This window comes from Chionomys nivalis, chromosome 2 (genome assembly GCF_950005125.1).
Source record: "Chionomys nivalis chromosome 2, mChiNiv1.1, whole genome shotgun sequence".
NCBI classification, from domain to species: domain Eukaryota; kingdom Metazoa; phylum Chordata; class Mammalia; order Rodentia; family Cricetidae; genus Chionomys; species Chionomys nivalis.
The window spans coordinates 81909835-81928814 of NC_080087.1; the positions used below are offsets into that span (position 1 = coordinate 81909835).

Sequence of the window (18980 nt, forward strand, 5' to 3'; positions counted from 1 at the left end):
CCCAGGGAGCCAGGTTCTCAACATGCTGCTCCCCAGCTGTCTCCATGAGGACAACGCCCTTCCAGGACTGAATTGATCCATAAGCTCCCAGGGTGTAGCCGCCAGCTGTTCTCACACCACTCTCAGAACACAGGCTACAGCCTCATCCTCCACCCTTGGCAGGTCTTCAGGGCTCCCCATTCCACCTGGTCTGAGATCAGCATCCTCCTCCAGGAAGTTGGCATAATGTGCTTGTCAGGTGACCCAGGGTGTGGCCCAAGGGGCCAGGAATCTCCACTATATAGCCTAGCTTGCAATCTGGTCCTGCAGCTCCGGGACCCGCAGGTGAGAAGGGCTGGGATTTCCTGCAGAAGAGGGACAACTAGCGCCCTATTCTGGATCTGAATTCTAGACTGCCTCTTTTACCTCTACCTTCTGACCCCTGGATATTCAATACCCTACCTATTGCACTTGATCCCGACCTCCTCTCCGCATTCTCAGCCTTGTCCCCCACTCCAGACCCATCTGGTCCTATCTATTCAACTTCTCTTCCCATTTGAGCCCTCCTTACGCCTGGTAACCCTTCTCCAGAGACTGTCCCCTTCTGGCCTATCTGGAATGGTCTCCAACCGGACAGCATCATCTCCCCTTCCTCTCTCCCAGCTGCAGGCATGGGATCCCTGTGGAGCTGGTGGGCCCTCTGGGCCGGAGCGACTCTCCTGTGGGGTAAGTCAGATCAAGCCCCCATTTATATCTGGGGAAAGTCTACTTGCCCGGGTCAGCACCCTCAAGCTTTGACCCCTCCACAAACCGCTTCCCAGTGCCACTCCAAGGCTAACTTAAATGAGACAAAGGCTAGCAGAAATGGGAGAAGCCCTTAGGTAGTGAAAGAGATATGATAGAATTCCCCTCTCTCTCTCTCTCTCTCTCTCTCTCTCTCTCTCTCTCTCTCTCACACACACACACACACACACACACATGCACACATGGACACTGAGAAGCCCACTACCCTCTAGTTCTCAGACTCTCTGTCCTCACTTCTACAACCCCTCTCCCCCTTCACCCGCTTCACATAAATCCCCTAGTCATATTCAGACAGAAACCGCACAGATTGGATGGAGAGTTCAGTAAGAACTTCAGCTAGCCAGATAGCTTTCCTTAAAATGGGTGAAAGGCTCCAATCTTTCACATTAACAACCAGCAAAGGCTGTTTCAGGTGGAGCACAGCGCTCCAGTTCCCAGTCCCGCTACCTGGACTACCTCACACATTTCTAGTCCTTGTCTGACCCTGAGGCATTTGAGTTCAAGAGCCCTGTGCAAAGTTCTCAGGCATGGGGCAGCAAAAGCCGAGCAGGATTACAGATGAACAAACGCTGCACGGGTAAGGAAGGAAATAGCAGAGGGGGAGAATTATGTCAAGAGGGTCTCGGGCACAGGTTTGAAGTGGGGAGGAACAGCTAAGTGGACCCACAACTGCGTTTTCTTAAGGGTTGACCCAGGAGGCCACAGTGGACCCCAGGAACACTGGTGGGGAAGAATTCCTCACGGCCTTCCTGCAGAATTCCGAGCCCGGGTACAGCACGGCCTCTCTCTGCATCTTCATCTCCAGTCTGTCAGAGAACACCACCTCTGTCACCATCCTCAGCCAGGCCGATGGCACCTCACAGAAGGTCACAGTGAAGCCTGGAGAGTCAGTCATGGTCAACATCAATGCCAACGCAGAGATGACGGGCAGCAGCACTTTCCAGCATGCTGTGGTGGTCCACTCCGACCACCACATCTCTGTGCAGGCTTTAAATGCTAAGCCTGGAACAGCAGAGCTAACATTGCTCTGGCCTGTTGGAGCCCTGGGCACAGAGTACTTTGTACTCACACCCCCAGGCATCTCTGCCCAACATGTAAAAGAGTTTGCTGTGGTGGCTGGCAGAGCCGGTGCCTCAGTTATTATCAGCTTGAAGGCAGCAGTGACATTCCGCAATACTTTCCACCTGGCCGGTAGTATTGTAAATGTGACTCTGGAACCATATGAAGCAGCCCAGCTACAGAGCACAGCAGATCTCTCTGGGTCAAGGGTCACAGCCAGCAGCCCAGTGGCTGTTCTTTCTGGCCACAGTTGTGCCCAGAAGCACACAAACTGCAACCATGTGGTGGAGCAACTGCTCCCCACATCTGCTTGGGGAACCCAGTATGTGGTTCCCCCTCTGACCTTCCAGTCCCGCTATGATCTAGCCTATGTTGTAGCCAGCCAGACCACAAAACTGACGTACAACCACGGGGGAACCATTGGTTCCCGAGGCCTCCAGACGGGCGATGTGGCTGAGTTCGAGATCCGGCCAACCCGGCCACTCTACCTGTCCGCAGATGTGGGTATCCAGGTTGTGCTGTTTGGCACAGGGGCCATAAAGGGTCAAATGACCTATGACCCTTACCTGGTCCTGATCCCAGATGTGGCAGCCTACTGCTCTGCTTATGTGATCAAGAATACGCCAGGCACTGAGGGTGTGGCCCTGGTGGTTGCACAGACAAAGGCTACCAGTGAGCTAACCATGGATGGGCAGGCTTTGGGGGCCAAGCTCACTTGGGCGGCTGTGCCAGGCAGTGAGTTCTCCTATGCGGAAGTGGACCTTGGCACTACTGACAAGATGCACACAGCTGAGGCTTCCACCAGCTTTGGGCTGCTCACCTTCGGGCTGGCCCAGGCTGTGGGCTATGGGACAGCAGCTGCCTGTGGAAAGAGTGAGTGATGGGAAATGACCCCTGACCTTGGCCTTCTAGCCATGCCTTCTCTACCTATTCCTCTTTGGTTTCCCGGCTTAGTTAACCTTTCTATCTCATGTCTATCCTCCATGGCACACTTCCTTAATTCCTCTCCATCCCTTCCCTACCCTTAGAGAAAATGATCCTAGATATTTACCGACAAGAGCGACCCGAGGCACCACTATCCACAGCATTGCATCGGGAAGCCCCTACTGTGAACTCCAGTGGTTTGTGGGGAGGTTATAGAAGGTCCTAGGGAGATGAAGGGAGCCAGGGTGGAGGGCTCTTTGGGAAGGGGCTGGTCAGTGTTTTGCTACCTTAGCGACTGCTACAGTTGCACCTGCTGCTAACCGCAGTGCTGCACCTCATGTAGGAGCGCTGCTGCCCAAAGCCAGGAGCTCCAAAGTAGTAACACTGAGGACCCAGGTGGGGAGTCTCTGCGTTCCAGCCCCATGGGTGCTTTGTGTGCTTTGGCACAGTGAAGGGACAGGATCTGGCCCTGAGTGAGACGTCAGGCTCCTCCCATTCAGAAGATGCCACCAGAGGGCCTGCGGTTAAATCCCAGCTGTGCCTGTGTGACATTCAGTCTGTCACTCCACCTCTCTAGGCTTCAGTTTCTGTGACTCTGAAGTACGGATAATCACACACACACACACACACACACACACACACACACACCACAACAGGAATGTGGCAGGAGTGGAACAAATGAAAGCGTGAAATTCCTTAGATCAGCTTGTGGTGAAAGATCGGGTGGTGCAGGGTGAGCTGTTGCCGGGAGGGCCAGAGGGGAGAGCACTTGAGGGCTGGAAGCTGACCAGGAAGGGCTGTTTCTTCCCAGATGGTCTTCTTCAGACTGGGAACTTAGACCCGGGGTTCCTTATCCTGGCAAAACGCCACCCCACTTCAAGGGGTACTTATAATGTGTGTATCTATATGTATACACACCCAGGCATGCATGTGTGTATTCAGGTTTGCACACCCAGGCAAATACTTGCATACACACATGCATGTGTACCTGTGTGCAAGCAGGTATCACACCCAGGCATGCATGCATACCCCATACCCCAGCACACATGTGTGGAGGCCAGAGGTCAATGTCAGGTGTCTTCTTCTCATCCCTACCATCTTGTCTGTTTGCTTTTGGGATTCTGAACGGGGAGCTCTCAGTCAGCTAAATTGGCCAACCAGCCAACCCCGGAATCTGACTGCCCTGCTCCCTCCCGCTCACTGAGCTAACCCAGTGCCATCACCCCAGATCTTCATGGGGCTGGAACCAGAACTCGGGTCCCCCTGCTTACACAGAAGGCACTTCCCACATCGCCCTGCCCTGACTTCCAGTTCCTATCCTTCGGCCATTCCAGCCGGATGGGAAGACCAGGACGAGGGAAATGGGTCTGTGAACAGTTGGATGTTCCAATGGCTGCTCCTGCTCCCTCTCTACCGCCTGCCATTCCTCTGGGCCAAGCTGTGCTAAATAGTGAAATCAGAAGGCCTGGGGTGTCAGGAAACCCGGAGAATCCCTCTCCATGAGACCTCAAACCTCCGTTTCCATGCCTGTAAAATGGGCGGTCATGAGCCAACTGCCCATAGTCCACACTGAAGGCGGGGTCCAGGATTCTGACCTCATGAACGTCTCCAACTCTGTTTCTGACTCTTCCCTCCCCAGCTCGGCTCTCCGCAGCAGAGACTTCCTGCCAAGGCATGCGGTGTACATCTGGACAGCGCTGCCAGATGGTGAGTGGAAAGGCCAGCTGTGTGGCAGAGTCCACAGCTGTCTGCCGTGCCCAGGGTGATCCCCACTACACCACCTTCGATGGCCGCCGCTATGACATGATGGGCACCTGCTCCTACACCATGGCTGAGCTGACTGGAGAGGACATGAGCCTGCCGGCCTTCAGTGTGGAGGCGAAGAATGAGCACCGGGGCAGCCTCGTAGTCTCCTACGTGGGCTTGGTCACCGTCTACGCCTACAGCCACTCTGTGTCACTGATTCGAGGAGAAATTGGCTTCGCCCGGGTGAGTGTTCAGAGTTTAATACCCATGAGCCACCAATCAAAACCAGGAGGCCATGTCCTGTCAGGCCCCAAACTCAAGGCCTTTGGTGGGTGAGGTGGTAGGGAACTGGTGAGACTTGAGAACCAGTGGCGGTTCCTTAAAACCCTCCCCTCATAAACCCTCCCCTCACCAGCACATGCAGGCTGGCTGCAGGGTTTCTGTGCTGAGTCTGGTGAATGCTTTGCTGGGCAGCGAAAGCAAGCAGCAGCTATCTACCTGCCCTACCGTCTCCATGGAGACAGTTAGGTCTCTAAACAAGCCTCAGTCACTGTTCAGGTTGAGAGTCCCCGGTTTGAGATGCTTGAGGCCAAAAATGCTTTAGATTTTGAACTTTTTAAATTTTTAGAATATTTGCATGTATATACCGTGATGGGACCAAAGCCCAAACACAAGTTCATTTAGGTTCCATCACATCTCTAGCACAAAGCCTGAGGGTGATTGTCCACACTATGTTCAGCGCACACAGTTTTTTATCTTATTAATCTTTCTGGCAGTGGGGACTGAACTCATGTGTTAGTGCACAGACAGTGTCAGATTCCTTTTATTATTTCAGATTTCAGATGTTTGAGCCGGGGTATTTAGTCTAGGCAGTGAACACTTATATATCAGCCCCCTGCATAGACTTTAAACATTTTAACTATTCTTTGCTTACCTCAGATACCCATCTGTACATTCCCGTCAGATTGACAGCCTCATTTTTTATGTCCTTGAAAGTCAATTACAGACATCAGATCACGTCACCAAAATGACTTCAACATATACATCGTTAGCTAGAATGTGATGTATAAATAAGTTTTGTTTAATTTCCAGATAAATTTTTGTATATTAAAACTCATAGCTGAGCTTGATGGGATGGGATAAATCCAAGCTTTCAAGGAGCGGGTCCTAAGTTCAAGGCCTGCCGGGACAGTTTAGTGGATGGAAAGCAAAGGAGAGATGGGACCGCAGCCCAGTGGTCCAGTGCCCAGGTGGACGAATGAGGGACTGCGTGTACAGCCCTTGCTCGGCGTGTGTAATGCCCTAGTTTCCGGTTTAACTTTTATTTAGTCTATAACCCTGGTCACTGTGTAGACCAGGATGGCCTGAACCTCACGGAGAGGTTCTCCTGCCTCTGCCTGCCAAGTGCACCTCCACAGCTAGAGAGCCCTAGTTTCAATCCACAGAAACCCACATCTACCCTCCAAACCAAACCACACACTGTAAGTGTGCACTTCACCTGCGTCTTCACAGATGTGTCATCAAAATCCCCTTAAGATGGAGGACCTTTCATCACCTTGGGCGGTCCCTCTGTCTTCACATGATTGTCTCTGCATATCACTGGCTTGATGTTTCCCTCATGGATTAGTTGTGCCTCTCGGTGCTTGGGAGGCAGAGACAGGTACCTCTGTGAGCTTGAGGCCAGCCTCATCTACAGAGGTGTAGAGATTCACAAAGAATTTCATCAAAAGGCAAACTATGAAACTTATCACTTCTGCATATGACATTATCTGTTGGTGGGTTTTTTCTCCTCCATACAAGAAACTACTTCTGTTGGTCATTTTTTTTCAAAAAATATATTGAAGTTTTGAAATGTTGTTACTGAACTCCGTCCCTTGCAAATGCTAGCTGTGTGCTGTGCCGCTGGGTAACATTCGGCTCTCTTCATTTCCTTTTGAGATGGGGCTCACTGGGCTGCCCCGCTGGCCTCACACTTGCAAGCCTCCTACCTCCTCCAGAATAGCTGGGGCTCTCATTGGTCCTTCCAGGCTCTACTCGACTGTCCCCTCTCTGGGGAGCCTTCCTTAGTTGGCAGAATTCAGTATGGCCTTTTCCCAAGGCTTCCAATCTAGCCTCAAGCCTCTGCCAGAGCTTCCTTGGTGTCAGAGTGACTCCTGGCTTGCATTGTTTGCTGATGCTAATCTCTCTGCACCATCCCCAGGGGTCTTCCAGCACAGGGAAGGGTGGGGAATAAGTTTATTTCATAGTAGTTTGCAGAGGCTGGGTGCAGGACAGAAATGAGACACTTCTAAAGCGAAGGTGTGTTCCAGAGAAGATTGATGGCAAACAGGAGGCGTTCAGGACCGTGTGCCACTTTGTTCACCACTCAGAATGTGCCAGTGCCTGTGTTATAGCTGCCCATGGGCAGAGATCTTACCGTGCTGATTGACATGCCACAGTGAGGGTTTGATGAAGCTGGCAGCCTCGGGAGATTTATCATCATCATGGCGGTTGCTGGTCTTGACTAGTTCTACCCGCAGCGTCCCGTGTCTCGCTCCCTGTCGCATGAACATGAATTGTTTCACTGCTTCCCCGCAGCCGCCCCTTGCTGCCACCAGGCCTGCCATGTCCCTTCCTCACACTGGTTTCACACTAGTAGTGAGTCTGCTGTCCTGCAAGGCACTGTTGGAGGCACTGGACATGAAACCATGGGGTGGCCTTCTAGTGGCTCTGACGGATGGAGAGTGTGGGGAACTAGCACACTGCGGGCAAAGGCTAGACTCCATGAGACTGGGAAGTAGAGGAGAAGAGGCAACAGGAAGGGGATCAGGGATGGCCTCACTGAGTCAGTGACCCCTGACAGACATTGGCTGGGAGGCAGGGTCTTCATGCACATCTACATCTTGGGGAAGAACACTTCAGGCCACTAGAGGTGCAAGAGCAAGCATCCCTAGGGTCAGCATTCCTAGGGAAGGAAGGGCAGGGAAGGAAGTTGCCCTCTGTGCCTAGAGCTGGGGACTTGAGTGGAGGAGGTGAGGGCTGAAGGGGACACTACACAGGGGTCTGACCTCTGCGGTCTCTCTTCAGATTGACAATCAGCGCTCCCGCCTGCCCGCCTCCCTGAGTGATGGTCAGCTGCGTGTGTACCAGAGTGGAACACAAGGCGTGATCGAGCTGGACTTTGGGCTGGTGGTCACCTATAACTGGGATAGCCAGCTGACAGTGAGCCTGCCCACACGCTTCCAAAACCAGGTGTGGGGGCTGTGTGGCAACTATAATGGAGACCCTGCTGACGACTTCCTCACACCTGATGGGGTACAGGCTCCAGATGCCTTGGAATTTGCAAATAGCTGGAAGCTGGATGACGGGGACTACCTGTGTGATGATGGCTGCCACGGCGATTGTCCCACCTGCACTGCAGGCCAGACCCAGCACTATGAGGGAGACCGGCTCTGTGGTATGCTGACTCTGTCCACAGGCCCCTTCTCTGCCTGCCATGAATTCCTGGACCCTAAGCCTTTCCTGGAGGACTGTGTGTTTGACTTGTGTGTGACTGGAGGGGAGCGCCTCAGCCTGTGTCGGAGCCTTGCCGCCTATGCCCAGGCCTGTGCGGAACTGGGCGTCTCTGATGGGAACTGGAGGTCACACGCCGGCTGCCGTAAGTAGCACCCAGGGTGGGAAGCCCATGGTGAGGGCCTGGGAATCCCCTTGCATTTGCTCAATATCTGAGTCGTGATTGTGATTCAGCCTGATGCTGGACAATGCCAGAGACGTAGATTGGCCAAGACATCCAAGCTTTGCCAAAGTTAGCGCAAGGTTGGGACAGACACATCACTGGATAGGGAGAGTTCAGAGTGATTGGAGGTTGAGATGGAGAAGGCACAGGCACAGGTAGGTGAGTGAGAGGGGTGAGAACAGGGAGACAATGAGGGAAACCCCAGGAGCCTGGGGAGGATTCTGCTCCCCCACCTCTGATGGAGCCATGGGAGGTTGTGGGTGCGGTACATGGTCTGATCCTGCATTCCCAGTCCCTCTGGCTGCTGTGAGGAGCAGATTTGGTACAGGGGACCAGGGCACCAGGCAGGAGGCTGCTAGGGTTCGTGGGCTGTGGAAACAGATTCTGGGTGGGCTCGGACAGTGAAAGTCACGGGATTTGCCTGCTGATTGGTTGCATCAAGAAGGTATGAGTGCCATTAACTGGAGGGTGGGGAGCTCTGAAGAAGCAGCATTCTCTGGGGGAGCCCCACCCTTGCCCAACACAACTTCTATCCTTCCACAGCCCTGTCCTGCCCAGCCAACAGCCGCTATGATACTTGCAGCCCTGCCTGCCCAGCCTCCTGCAACTCAGAAGCTGTACCGACCAACTGCTCTGGGCGCCCTTGTGTGGAGGGCTGCGTGTGCCTTCCAGGCTTTGTGGCCAGTGGTGGCGAGTGTGTACCCGAGTCATCCTGTGGCTGCATCTACCAGGGCCGCCCCCTGGCCCCAGGTCAGGAAGTTTTTGCTGATGACCTATGTCGGCAACGCTGCACCTGTGATGCAGCCACCCAAAAGGTGATTTGCAAAGACACATCAGGATGTCCTTCTGGTGAGCGCTGCCGTGTGCTGAACGGCCTCCTGGGTTGCTATCCCGACAACTTCGCCAGCTGCGAGGCGTCCGGAGACCCGCACTACGTGAGCTTTGATGGAAAGCGCTTTGACTTTATGGGTACCTGCGCATACCTGCTGGTGGGCTCATGCGGCCAGGATGCTGCACTGCCCGAGTTTAAGGTGCTGGTGGAAAATGAACATCGAGGCAGCCAGACCGTGAGCTACACCAGAGCTGTGCGGGTGGTGGCCCGCGGTGTAGAGGTGGCCGTGCGCAGAGAGTACCCAGCAAGAGTGATGGTGAGCACCACTGGGCAGGAAACTGGTGGGGGGGGGGGTGGATGCTCTGAATTCCCAGAAATGTTAGTGGCTGTAGTTGCGGTGGGAGGGGCTTATTTAAAAATCTTGTGATTAAGGGGGAAGCCCAGAAGCCAGGCAGTACCATCTTTTCTCAGCTCTGACTGTCTGTAGCCTTTGTATTTTCCTCTGAGAAAGGACGGAATAAGAGAGACTTCATTCTGGGGCAGCAGTCATTGGCTGGGTGGTGGTGGAGCTCTGATGAACTCATGCCTGCCTGCTCTTTCAAAGATGCCCTGGTGCCCAGTAGATGTCGGTGGTTGTCTTTCTTCTGAAACCTCAGAGTTGTAGACTTGGGCATCTTCTGAAAGATGGTGGTTCCTAGAGCAAGATGACATATGGAATGCCAGTATCTAGCTGGCAAAAAAAGCTGGAACACAGAGAGGTGAAATCACCTACAGAGACACAGTTGTGGGTTACTGAGAGGATTATAGTGAGTTTGAGATGCCCATGAGCTAAATTTTGGAACTCTGATGTTTTGCTCCGGAGTTCATACTTTAAAAAGTGATTTTATTATTTTTAATTGGAGGACATGGGTTGTGAACATAGCGCCAAAGGAACCCAGAGGTATGGGATCCCTCTGGGCTGGAGTTACAGGCAATATGCTACCCACCATGTGTTCTGGGAATGAACCCAGTCCTTGTGTTCTCTGGGAGAGTGTTCTCCTAACTGCAGAGTACTTCTCCAATCCGCGGGAGTCTGTCATAGTCTATTGCCTGTCCCAAGGCGAGCCGTGCAACAGATGGTGAGGAAAGTGGACAGACAGGAGTTCCAGGAGGAAGGAGGTCCTGAGGCAGGGATGAGCTCGAGTGGGCAGCAAGCAGCAAGGATGCTGGTGGAGCTTGAGTGCAAGGGCCAGAGCCGGTGAGCAGAGACGAGGCAGGGGCCGGAGCCGGTGAGCAGAGACGAGGCAGGGGCCGGAGCCGGTGAGCAGAGACGAGGCAGGGGCCGGAGCTGGTGAGCAGAGACGAGGCAGGGGCCGGAGCCCGTGAGCAGAGTCGAGGCAGGGGCTAGCTGGAACCAAGCTCTTGAACTCAGGTGCAGCCTGGAGAACAAAGAAGATGCCACCAGGTAAATGGCAGCATCTTCCAGGCAAAGGCAACAGCAGATATGAAGCCTGAGACTGGGTAGCCTCGCAGAGACTAGAATAGTGCTGAGAGGAAGAGAACACTCCTACGAGAGTAAGACTGGGAGGTGGCATGCAGAAACGGGAGGAACTGTGGGCCAGAAAAGTAGGCATGAATAGTGCCAGCCGGCTAGAGCAGCTTGACCTGAAGTAGAATGTAAAGGAGATATCAGCAGCTATGTGAGAGCTGGGGTGTGGATGTGAGTGAAAATCTTACAAGCAGGGGTACAGCAAGTACAAGAGTCCCAAGTCTGGACTGAGCATGAGTTCAAGTCCATGCATGGTTGGAGGTTCAGGGGTATGGCTGTGCTGGAGTATTGACTAGGGGAGAGTGGGATGCAGACCTAGATCATTGGGGGCCGCAATGAGAGGTTTGGCAGGAACGTTGGCATGCCGAGAGCAGGGTGTGGTTGCCCAGTGCTGTGGAAGAGGAGGCGCTCAGAGCGGGCAAGACCTGGAAAGTCAGAGACAGCAGAGGCTGAGGAATGACGGGTAAGATGCTGGCAGAACCAAGGGGTAGCAGGGCATTCTGTGTGAGACACTTGAACTGTAGGCAAGCCCAGGAGGATAAAGCAGAAGCAGCAGCGTTGGTGGATGGTGGTCAGGCGGAGTGCAAAGCCCTTGAGGCTAGAGTAATGGGAAAACTTGCGGATGGGTTACCCAATGCCTGGCAAGAGGGGTAATGATTGAGGGGATACAGTGCGCTGGGGTAGAAAGATTTGAGGGATACAGTGCGCTGGAGTAGGAAGATTTGAGGGATACAGTAGGCTGGGGTAGGAAGATTTGAGGGGATACAGTACGCTGGGGTAGGAAGGTTTGAGGGGTACAGTACGCTGGGGTAGGAAGATTAGAGGGGTACAGTATGCTGGGATAAGAAGATTTGAGGGATACAGTAGGCTGGGGTAGGAAGGTTTGAGGGGTACAGTACACTGGGGTAGGAAGATTTGAGGGGTACAGTACGCTGGGGTAGGAAGGTTTGAGGGGTACAGTATGCCGGGGTAGGAAGATTTGAGGGGTACAGTACACTGGGGTAGGAAGATTTGAGGGATACAGTAGGCTGGGGTAGGAAGGTTTGAGGGGTACAGTACACTGGGGTAGGAAGATTTGACGGGGTACAGTATGCTGGGGTAGGAAGATTTGAGGGGATACAGTACACTGGGGTAGGAATATTTGAGGGGATACAGTAAGCTGGGGTAGGAAGATTTGAAGGGGTACAGTACACTGGGGTAGAAAGATTTGAGGGATACAGTACACTGGGGTAGGAAGATTTGAGGGGTACAGTACGCTGGGGTAGAAAGATTTGAGGGGATACAGTACGCTGGGGTAGGAAGATTTGAGGGGTACAGTACGCTGGGGTAGGAAGATTTGAGGGGTACAGTACTCTGGGGTAGGAAGATTTGAGGGATACAGTAGGCTGGGATAGGAAGGTTTGAGGGGTACAGTACGCTGGGATAGGAAGATTTGAGGGAATACAGTACATTGGGGTAGGAAGGTTTGAGGGGTACAGTACACTGAGGTAGGAAGGTTTGAGGGGTACAGTACGCTGGGGTAGGAAGGTTTGAGGGGTACAGTATGCTGGGGTAGGAAGGTTTGAGGGGTACAGTACGCTGAGGTAGGAAGATTTGAGGGGTACAGTACGCTGGGGTGGGAATATTTGAGGGGATACAGTACGCTGAGGTAGGAAGGTTTGAGGGGTACAGTATGCTGGGGTAGGAAGGTTTGAGGGGTACAGTACGCTGAGGTAGGAATATTTGAGGGGTACAGTACGCTGGGGTAGGAATATTTGAGGGGATACAGTACGCTGAGGTAGGAAGATTTGAGGGGTACAGTACGCTGGGGTAGGAAGGTTTGAGGGGTACAGTACGCTGGGGTAGGAAGCCACGGCTATTGGTTCCATAGTAACTGGAATATGAAGAGAGGTTTGCTCACATCTCAGTGAACCAGAAAGCAAAGAGAGAGGTCAGTGGGCTAGATTCTGCCAAACCTTCCTCCCAGCTCGGCCCACTTCTTAAAGGTTCCAAAGCCTCCTAATGCAGCGCCATCGGCTATGGGTGACGTTTAAACACGTGAGCCTGTGGGGACATTCTCAAGCGAGTACCAGGGAGACAGGTGGGACAGGCTTGGAAAGGCAGGAGAGATCTGGATCCCAGTGGAGAGGATAAGGAGTGATGGGTGATGTGTTAGGTAGAGGGAGTAGCGGTTGTAAAGCCCTGAGGCGGAACCCAGGAGGGTGGGGTGACTAGAGCCAGCTGAGCGAAAACGTGGACACACTGACCTGCTGCCCTGCCCGAATCTCTGCCCAGGTGGACGGCATCCTTCAGTACTTGCCCTTCCAGGCTGCAGACGGGCAAGTTGAGGTGTTCCGCCAGGGCAACGATGCTGTTATACGCACAGACTTTGGCTTGACCGTTACCTACAATTGGGATGCTCGTGTGACTGCCAAGGTGCCCAGCAGCTACGCCAAGGCTGTGTGTGGGCTCTGTGGGAACTTCAATGGGGACCCAGATGATGATCTGGCTCTGAAGGACGGAGGCCAAGCCAACAGCACTCTGGACTTTGGAAATAGCTGGCAGGAGGAGATAATCCCTGGGTGTGGAGCAACTAACCCTGGTGACTGTTCCCAACTGGATTCACTTGTGGCCCAGCAACAACAAAGCAAAAAGGAATGTGGGATCCTTACTGATTCTGCGGGTCCCTTCAGGGAGTGTCACAAGTTGCTGAACCCCCAGGGTGCGCTACGTGACTGTGTCTATGACCTCTGCCTGCTGCCCGGTCAGTCTAAGCCACTGTGTGATGCTCTGGCTGCGTATGCTGCTGCATGCCAGGCTGCTGGGGGCACTGTGCATCCCTGGAGGAGCGAGGAACTTTGCCGTGAGTACCAAGAATGGCAACCTGGGATTGGGTCTGATGTTTGTTCATTAATATACAGGTAGCATTGCTTAATCCTTTGGATGTCTGGTGAGGCAGGGATTGTTTAGACCTTGGCAGAGTACCAACTCGTAGTTACATGCCCACACTCCATGACAACCAGGAAGTCACAACAGTGTACAGTGACACTGGTGACTGAAAATTTATGGTGACCCCAAGTCAGATTGCTTGTGTCCGCTACCGGTCAGAGAGAAGTAGTGGTGCTGTGTTTGGAAGGAGCCTGGACCCTCTGCATTTCTCCTTGGTCCATCTCACCATTTAACCCACACACATTTCTCTGCTTCAGATGTGGGTGCAGGAAGGGCGGGCAAGCAGTTTTGCTTGTCTTTCGTGGAGATTTGGAAAGCCATGCACACATCTCCGGAGTTTTAAACTTTGCTTGGGTATGCCCTGTACTGCACATGTTTTAACTGCGCACATAAACACACAGCTCGACTAGCTTCAGCATGAGGCCAAGCTGTGTAGATGGTGCCAGGTTCCCTGCCCTTGGAGGGAAATTTGAGCTCTGCGAGTGGAACGTGCCCCTCTAGCTGCTCCATCTGAAGAGTAGATAATTGCAAACATCAAAACTTCCAGAAAGTAATAATCTTTGACTTTTAAGAACCTTTCGTTGTGAGAAAAGTTGAACCTACCACAAGCATGCTAGGACAGTGGATCCTTTATGTCCATCATCCTTCCACGAAGATCAACATGGTATTGTCATTTAAAACTGCTATCACGGCCGTGTGTGTGTGTGTGTGTGTGTGTGCGCGCGTGTGTGTGAGAGTGTGCATGCGTGTGTGTGCATGCGTGTGAGTGTGCCTGTGTGTGTGAGTGTGCATGCGTGTGTGTGAGTGTGCATACGTGTGTGTGCATGCATGCATGTGTGTGTTGCGTGCTGCTGGAGAATGGTAGAATGCTTTGCTTGACTGTCAAAGGTTCTGAGTAAATTACATGTGTGTGCATGTTTAAAACACACATTGCACCAAATTTATACCAAACCTGAAGAGCCATTAGAGATAATCACAAATCTCACTAGGTATTAGAAACAAATATTAATTGATAGGATCAAATAAAATGTTACAGGAGTTGTTCTCCTGGCCCCATTAAAAATACAGACATCTTGCAGCTGGGTAACTTGCATGCATGTATAAACATGTATATGGGGGGGCATCCACTGTGTTCTCTGAAAGAGTTATTGATTTTAGTGACCTCTCCCTGCAGCACCGACCTGCCCACCTAACAGTCACTATGAGCAATGTTCCTATGGATGCCCAATATCCTGTGGAGACCTGAAAGTGTCCCAAGGCTGTGGCTCAGAATGCCAAGAGAGCTGTGTTTGTGATGATGGCTTTGCCCTCAGTGGTGAGTCTTGTGTGCCTCTGGCCTCCTGCGGCTGTGTACACCAGGGCACCTACTACCCACCAGGAGAAACTTTCTACCCTGGACCTGGATGCGACTCTCTTTGCCACTGCCACGAAGGTGGACTGCTTTCTTGTGAGCCCTCATCCTGTGGCTCACATGAGACTTGCCAGCCGTCCAACGGAGTCCTGGGCTGTGTGCCTGCGGGCACTACCACCTGCCAGGCATCAGGAGATCCTCATTACGTCACCTATGATGGCCAACGCTTTGACTTCATGGGTACCTGTGTGTATGTGCTAACACAAACTTGTGGAACCCTGCCCGGCCTAAACCAGTTCACTGTCCTGCAGGAGAATGCGCCCTGGGGCAATGGAGATGCTAGTGCCACTAAGGCGATCACGGTCCTGGTGGCTAACCACACCCTGCGACTGGAGCAGAGTCAGTGGAAGGTCCAGGTGAGAGCAGGGGCCGGGGATGGGAGGAGGATCCCTTAGAGCCCTGTGTGGGCAGCACAAGGAGAACATGCAGAGCCCCTGGAGAAAATGGGAAATGGGGGTCCCAATTAGAGGAGGTATTGGTGGAAAGTTCAGAGCGAGGCCAGGCACTGGGACCTTTCACCATATGGCTACAGCTCGTCTGCCTCATCCTATTGACTCTTCCCTCATCTCCCCTGTGCTCCATCTTCCTTCAGTGTGGTGCCTGCCCCAGGCTCCTCGCTGGACTCTCGCCATAGACAGAACATGGTACAATCACACAGAAGAAAGTTCAAATAGGCCAGTCTGTGATCCTGTCATCTAGAGCCGTTGGCATAGACACACACTCCTTTTAGCCTTGTGGAGTTGGAGGCACCATAATTTGCTTCCTTTTTAAGAGGGAGAGTTCCCACCACTGTCCCGAGGTCCCTGAGAGAATCCAGTGTTTGTTTTTTTCTGCTGCAGAGGCCTGAAAGAGCTGCTTCAGGGAGGAGATACTCATTGTCGTTCAGGGTTTCCGGGAGTTTAGTGCATGTTTGTCTGTCCCTGAGCTTGAGAAGGACATAATGGCTGTGCAGACATGTGGGAGAGGAGGGCTGCATGCAGGACACAGCAGAGGGAGAAATGAAGGGACCAGGTGCAGGATGCCATGAAGTCCTGCCTCCAATGACCTACATCCTTCAGCTAGGTCCCACATTCTAGAATTTCCAGAACCTCCCAAAATAGTGCCTCTGGCTGGGAGCCAAATAATATGACCCTTGTGGAGATCGTTCACGCAACAATAGGATTTGAGCCCAGAATCCATGAACTAGACCCTTGCTACATGCTTTTCTGAATAGGAAGAACTGGATCTCACATGGAGACCAGCACTTGAGATACATGGGAGTGTCCCCCGCTGACATGCAGCACACAGGCATTGTTCTGGTAGCACTAGGTACAAGAGCTGTCGCATGCTCTGGACATGGGCTACAGAGTGGAGCATCTTCCCTAACGAGCCCCAAGCTCTCAGATTAGCACCTGATAACTAAGCAGCTCCAGACACATGGGGACAGTCTCCGTCCATTATTCACATCTCACCAAACCCTAGCATCCCTGCGACTGTCCCTCACTGCAGAGGGAGAAACTGAGCCCAGACGTTAAATGACTTGTCCTTATTCATGGGCAGCCTGCTAGGGAGGAACGGCTGTTGATGTCTTCAGGACACTCTAGACATGCCTGAGCATGTCTTTCCCTACCCCCTCCCCGACTCCTCACAGCTCTGTAAACCCAGTGTGCAGGGTGTGTGTGAGGAAGAGCACATATGTGGTGACCGGGTGTGCACCTCCAGGCCTGGCTGGAGCCGGAGCCCTCAGGCGATCTTCAGGTGAGGGATGGAGCCTGATTTTGCATCCAGTCACAGGGACAGCAGCAACTTTGAGTGCCCTTGACTGTCCACTTGCAAACACAGCCCCGGCCACGGGAGGGGCTCACTGGGGTGCAGCCCACAGCCCAAGCCTTCACACACATTATATATCAGATTCCCTAGATGACACTCTGCAGACAAAGCACCCGATCCCCCTAGACAGACAGGAAACAGAAACACAGGTGAATCCCAGCCCAAGGGCTCAGAGGGGTAAAGGGTGCGCTGAGCTTCAGACCAGCGTGTGCCTCCAGGCTCGGTCCCTGTATTATCAGTCACCATGTCACCTGGTAAGGAAGGGTCCCCTCACCCCTCTGAGACCTGTAGCAGTTCCTTGGTGGCTGTGGTGACAGAATGCCACAAGCTTGCTGACTTCAAATAAACATGCTTATATTCTCGCCATTCTAGATGTCAGAAGTCCAGAATCAAGGCAGCAGCAAGGCCACGCCCCCTCTAGAGGTGGAAGGGGGACCTTCTTGCTCCTCTAGCTTTGGGTGGCTCAGCTGTCCCTTTGCTTGGAGTGTCCTCACCATCCACACCCCTGCCTGGATCTTCCCTCTTCCCATTCCCTGTCTTCCCTCTCCCGCCCCTCCTCTTCTTTCCTCTTCTCTTCTCCCTTCATAGGACACTTGTTGGTCCAGCCTGATCTAGGATTATCTCACTTCAAGACAGTAACTCTAATTACATCTGCTGATCTTTCTTCAAATACGGTTGCTCTCTGAGGTTCTTGGCAGACTTATCTTTTTATTTATGTATGTCTCTGTGAGTATGCGCATGTGCTCTGGGTGACTGCAGAGGACAGAAAGGGGCGTCAGGTAGACAGGAGTTGTGAGTTGCTGGATGTGGGTGCTGAGGTTTGAACCCTGGTCCTGCGATAGAGCAGCAATAAACGTTCTTTTTTTAAAAATATTTATTTATTTATTATGTATACAATATTCTGTCTGTGTGTATGCCTGAAGGCCAGAAGAGGGCACCAGACCTCACTACAGATGGTTGTAAGCCACCATGTGGTTGCTGGGAATTGAACTCAGGACCTTTGGAAGAGCAGGCAATACTCTTAACCTCTGAACCATCTCTCCAGCCCCAGCAATAAACGTTCTTGACTGCTGGGTGGACTTACCTTTTGGAAACCACCATTCCACCCACTACAAGACACTATTACTATATATAGTTTACAAATATGGAAACTGAAGCCTAGAGAAATGAGATCACACAGGATTTCAGTGTTAGGTAGGAACATTTAGGGACAGCTGCATCAAAGTGTGTCCTCTGAAGCCTGGCATTCTCTGTCTCCCAGGTGAACGGTGTGGACATGAAACTACCAGTGGATCTGGATGGGGGCAAGATCCGTGTCTCCCAGCACGGGTATGATGTTGTGATTGAAACTGATTTTGGCCTGCGTGTGGTCTATGACCTCATGTACTATGTACAGGTCACTATCCCAGCCAGCTACTACCAGCAGATGTGTGGTCTGTGTGGAGACTACAACGGGGACCCCAAGGATGACTTCCAGAAGCCAAATGGCTCACTGGCATCCGACCCCACTGACTTCGGGAACTCCTGGGAGGAAGTTGTACCTGACTCCCCCTGTGCGCCAGCAACTCCTCCCTGCACAGGGGATGGCTGTGGCACTGACTGTAGCCCTGAGTTGGAGGATAAGTATTATGGGGTGGAGTTCTGCGGGCTGCTCACCAACACCTCGGGGCCACTGGCTGCCTGCCACAAGCTGATAGACCCCAAGGGTCTCTTGGAAGACTGTGTCTTTGATCTCTGCCAGAGTGAGGGGAACCTGAGCATTCTCTGCAACAACATCCATGCCTATGTGAGTGCCTGCCAGGCAGCTGGAGGGCAAGTGGAGCCGTGGAGGACTGAAACTTTCTGTCGTGAGTTACAGAACATGGAGGAGTAGGGAACAGGGAGGCTGGGGCAGAAAAGGAGTAGAATCCCCACCCTACCCTGCATTTTCTTCTTGCAGCGTTGGAGTGCCCCCCTCACAGCCACTATGAGGTCTGTGCAGACACCTGCTCCCTGGGCTGCTGGGCTCTCAGTGCTCCGCCCAAGTGCCCAGAAGTGTGTGCTGAGGGCTGTGAATGTGACTCCGGCTTCCTGTACAATGGAAAAGCCTGTGTGCCCGTCCAGGAATGTGGCTGCTACCACAATGGGGTCTACTATGAGGTAAGAATCCGTCCATCTGTGCAGAACCCAGGGTGTCTTCCTGGACACCCCCTCCCACTGCTTGTTAGTACCATAGCCTTCCCACCGTGCAGCCTCTTTAACATCT

General features: G+C 52.8%; 1 protein-coding gene across 1 annotated transcript in view; it reads left to right on the top strand.

The window, feature by feature from the left end:
- Nucleotides 1-650: 650 nt before the first annotated feature.
- The window catches only part of LOC130869358 (IgGFc-binding protein-like), a 35704-nt gene continuing 17374 nt past the window's right edge, over nucleotides 651-18980 (top strand). The window contains exons 1-8 of the mRNA XM_057761377.1: nucleotides 651-705; nucleotides 4406-4755; nucleotides 7579-8149; nucleotides 8771-9375; nucleotides 12862-13429; nucleotides 14690-15282; nucleotides 17997-18582; nucleotides 18675-18874. Coding sequence (XP_057617360.1) covers nucleotides 651-705; nucleotides 4406-4755; nucleotides 7579-8149; nucleotides 8771-9375; nucleotides 12862-13429; nucleotides 14690-15282; nucleotides 17997-18582; nucleotides 18675-18874 — 3528 coding nt within the window. The remainder of the gene's footprint in view (nucleotides 706-4405; nucleotides 4756-7578; nucleotides 8150-8770; nucleotides 9376-12861; nucleotides 13430-14689; nucleotides 15283-17996; nucleotides 18583-18674; nucleotides 18875-18980) is intronic.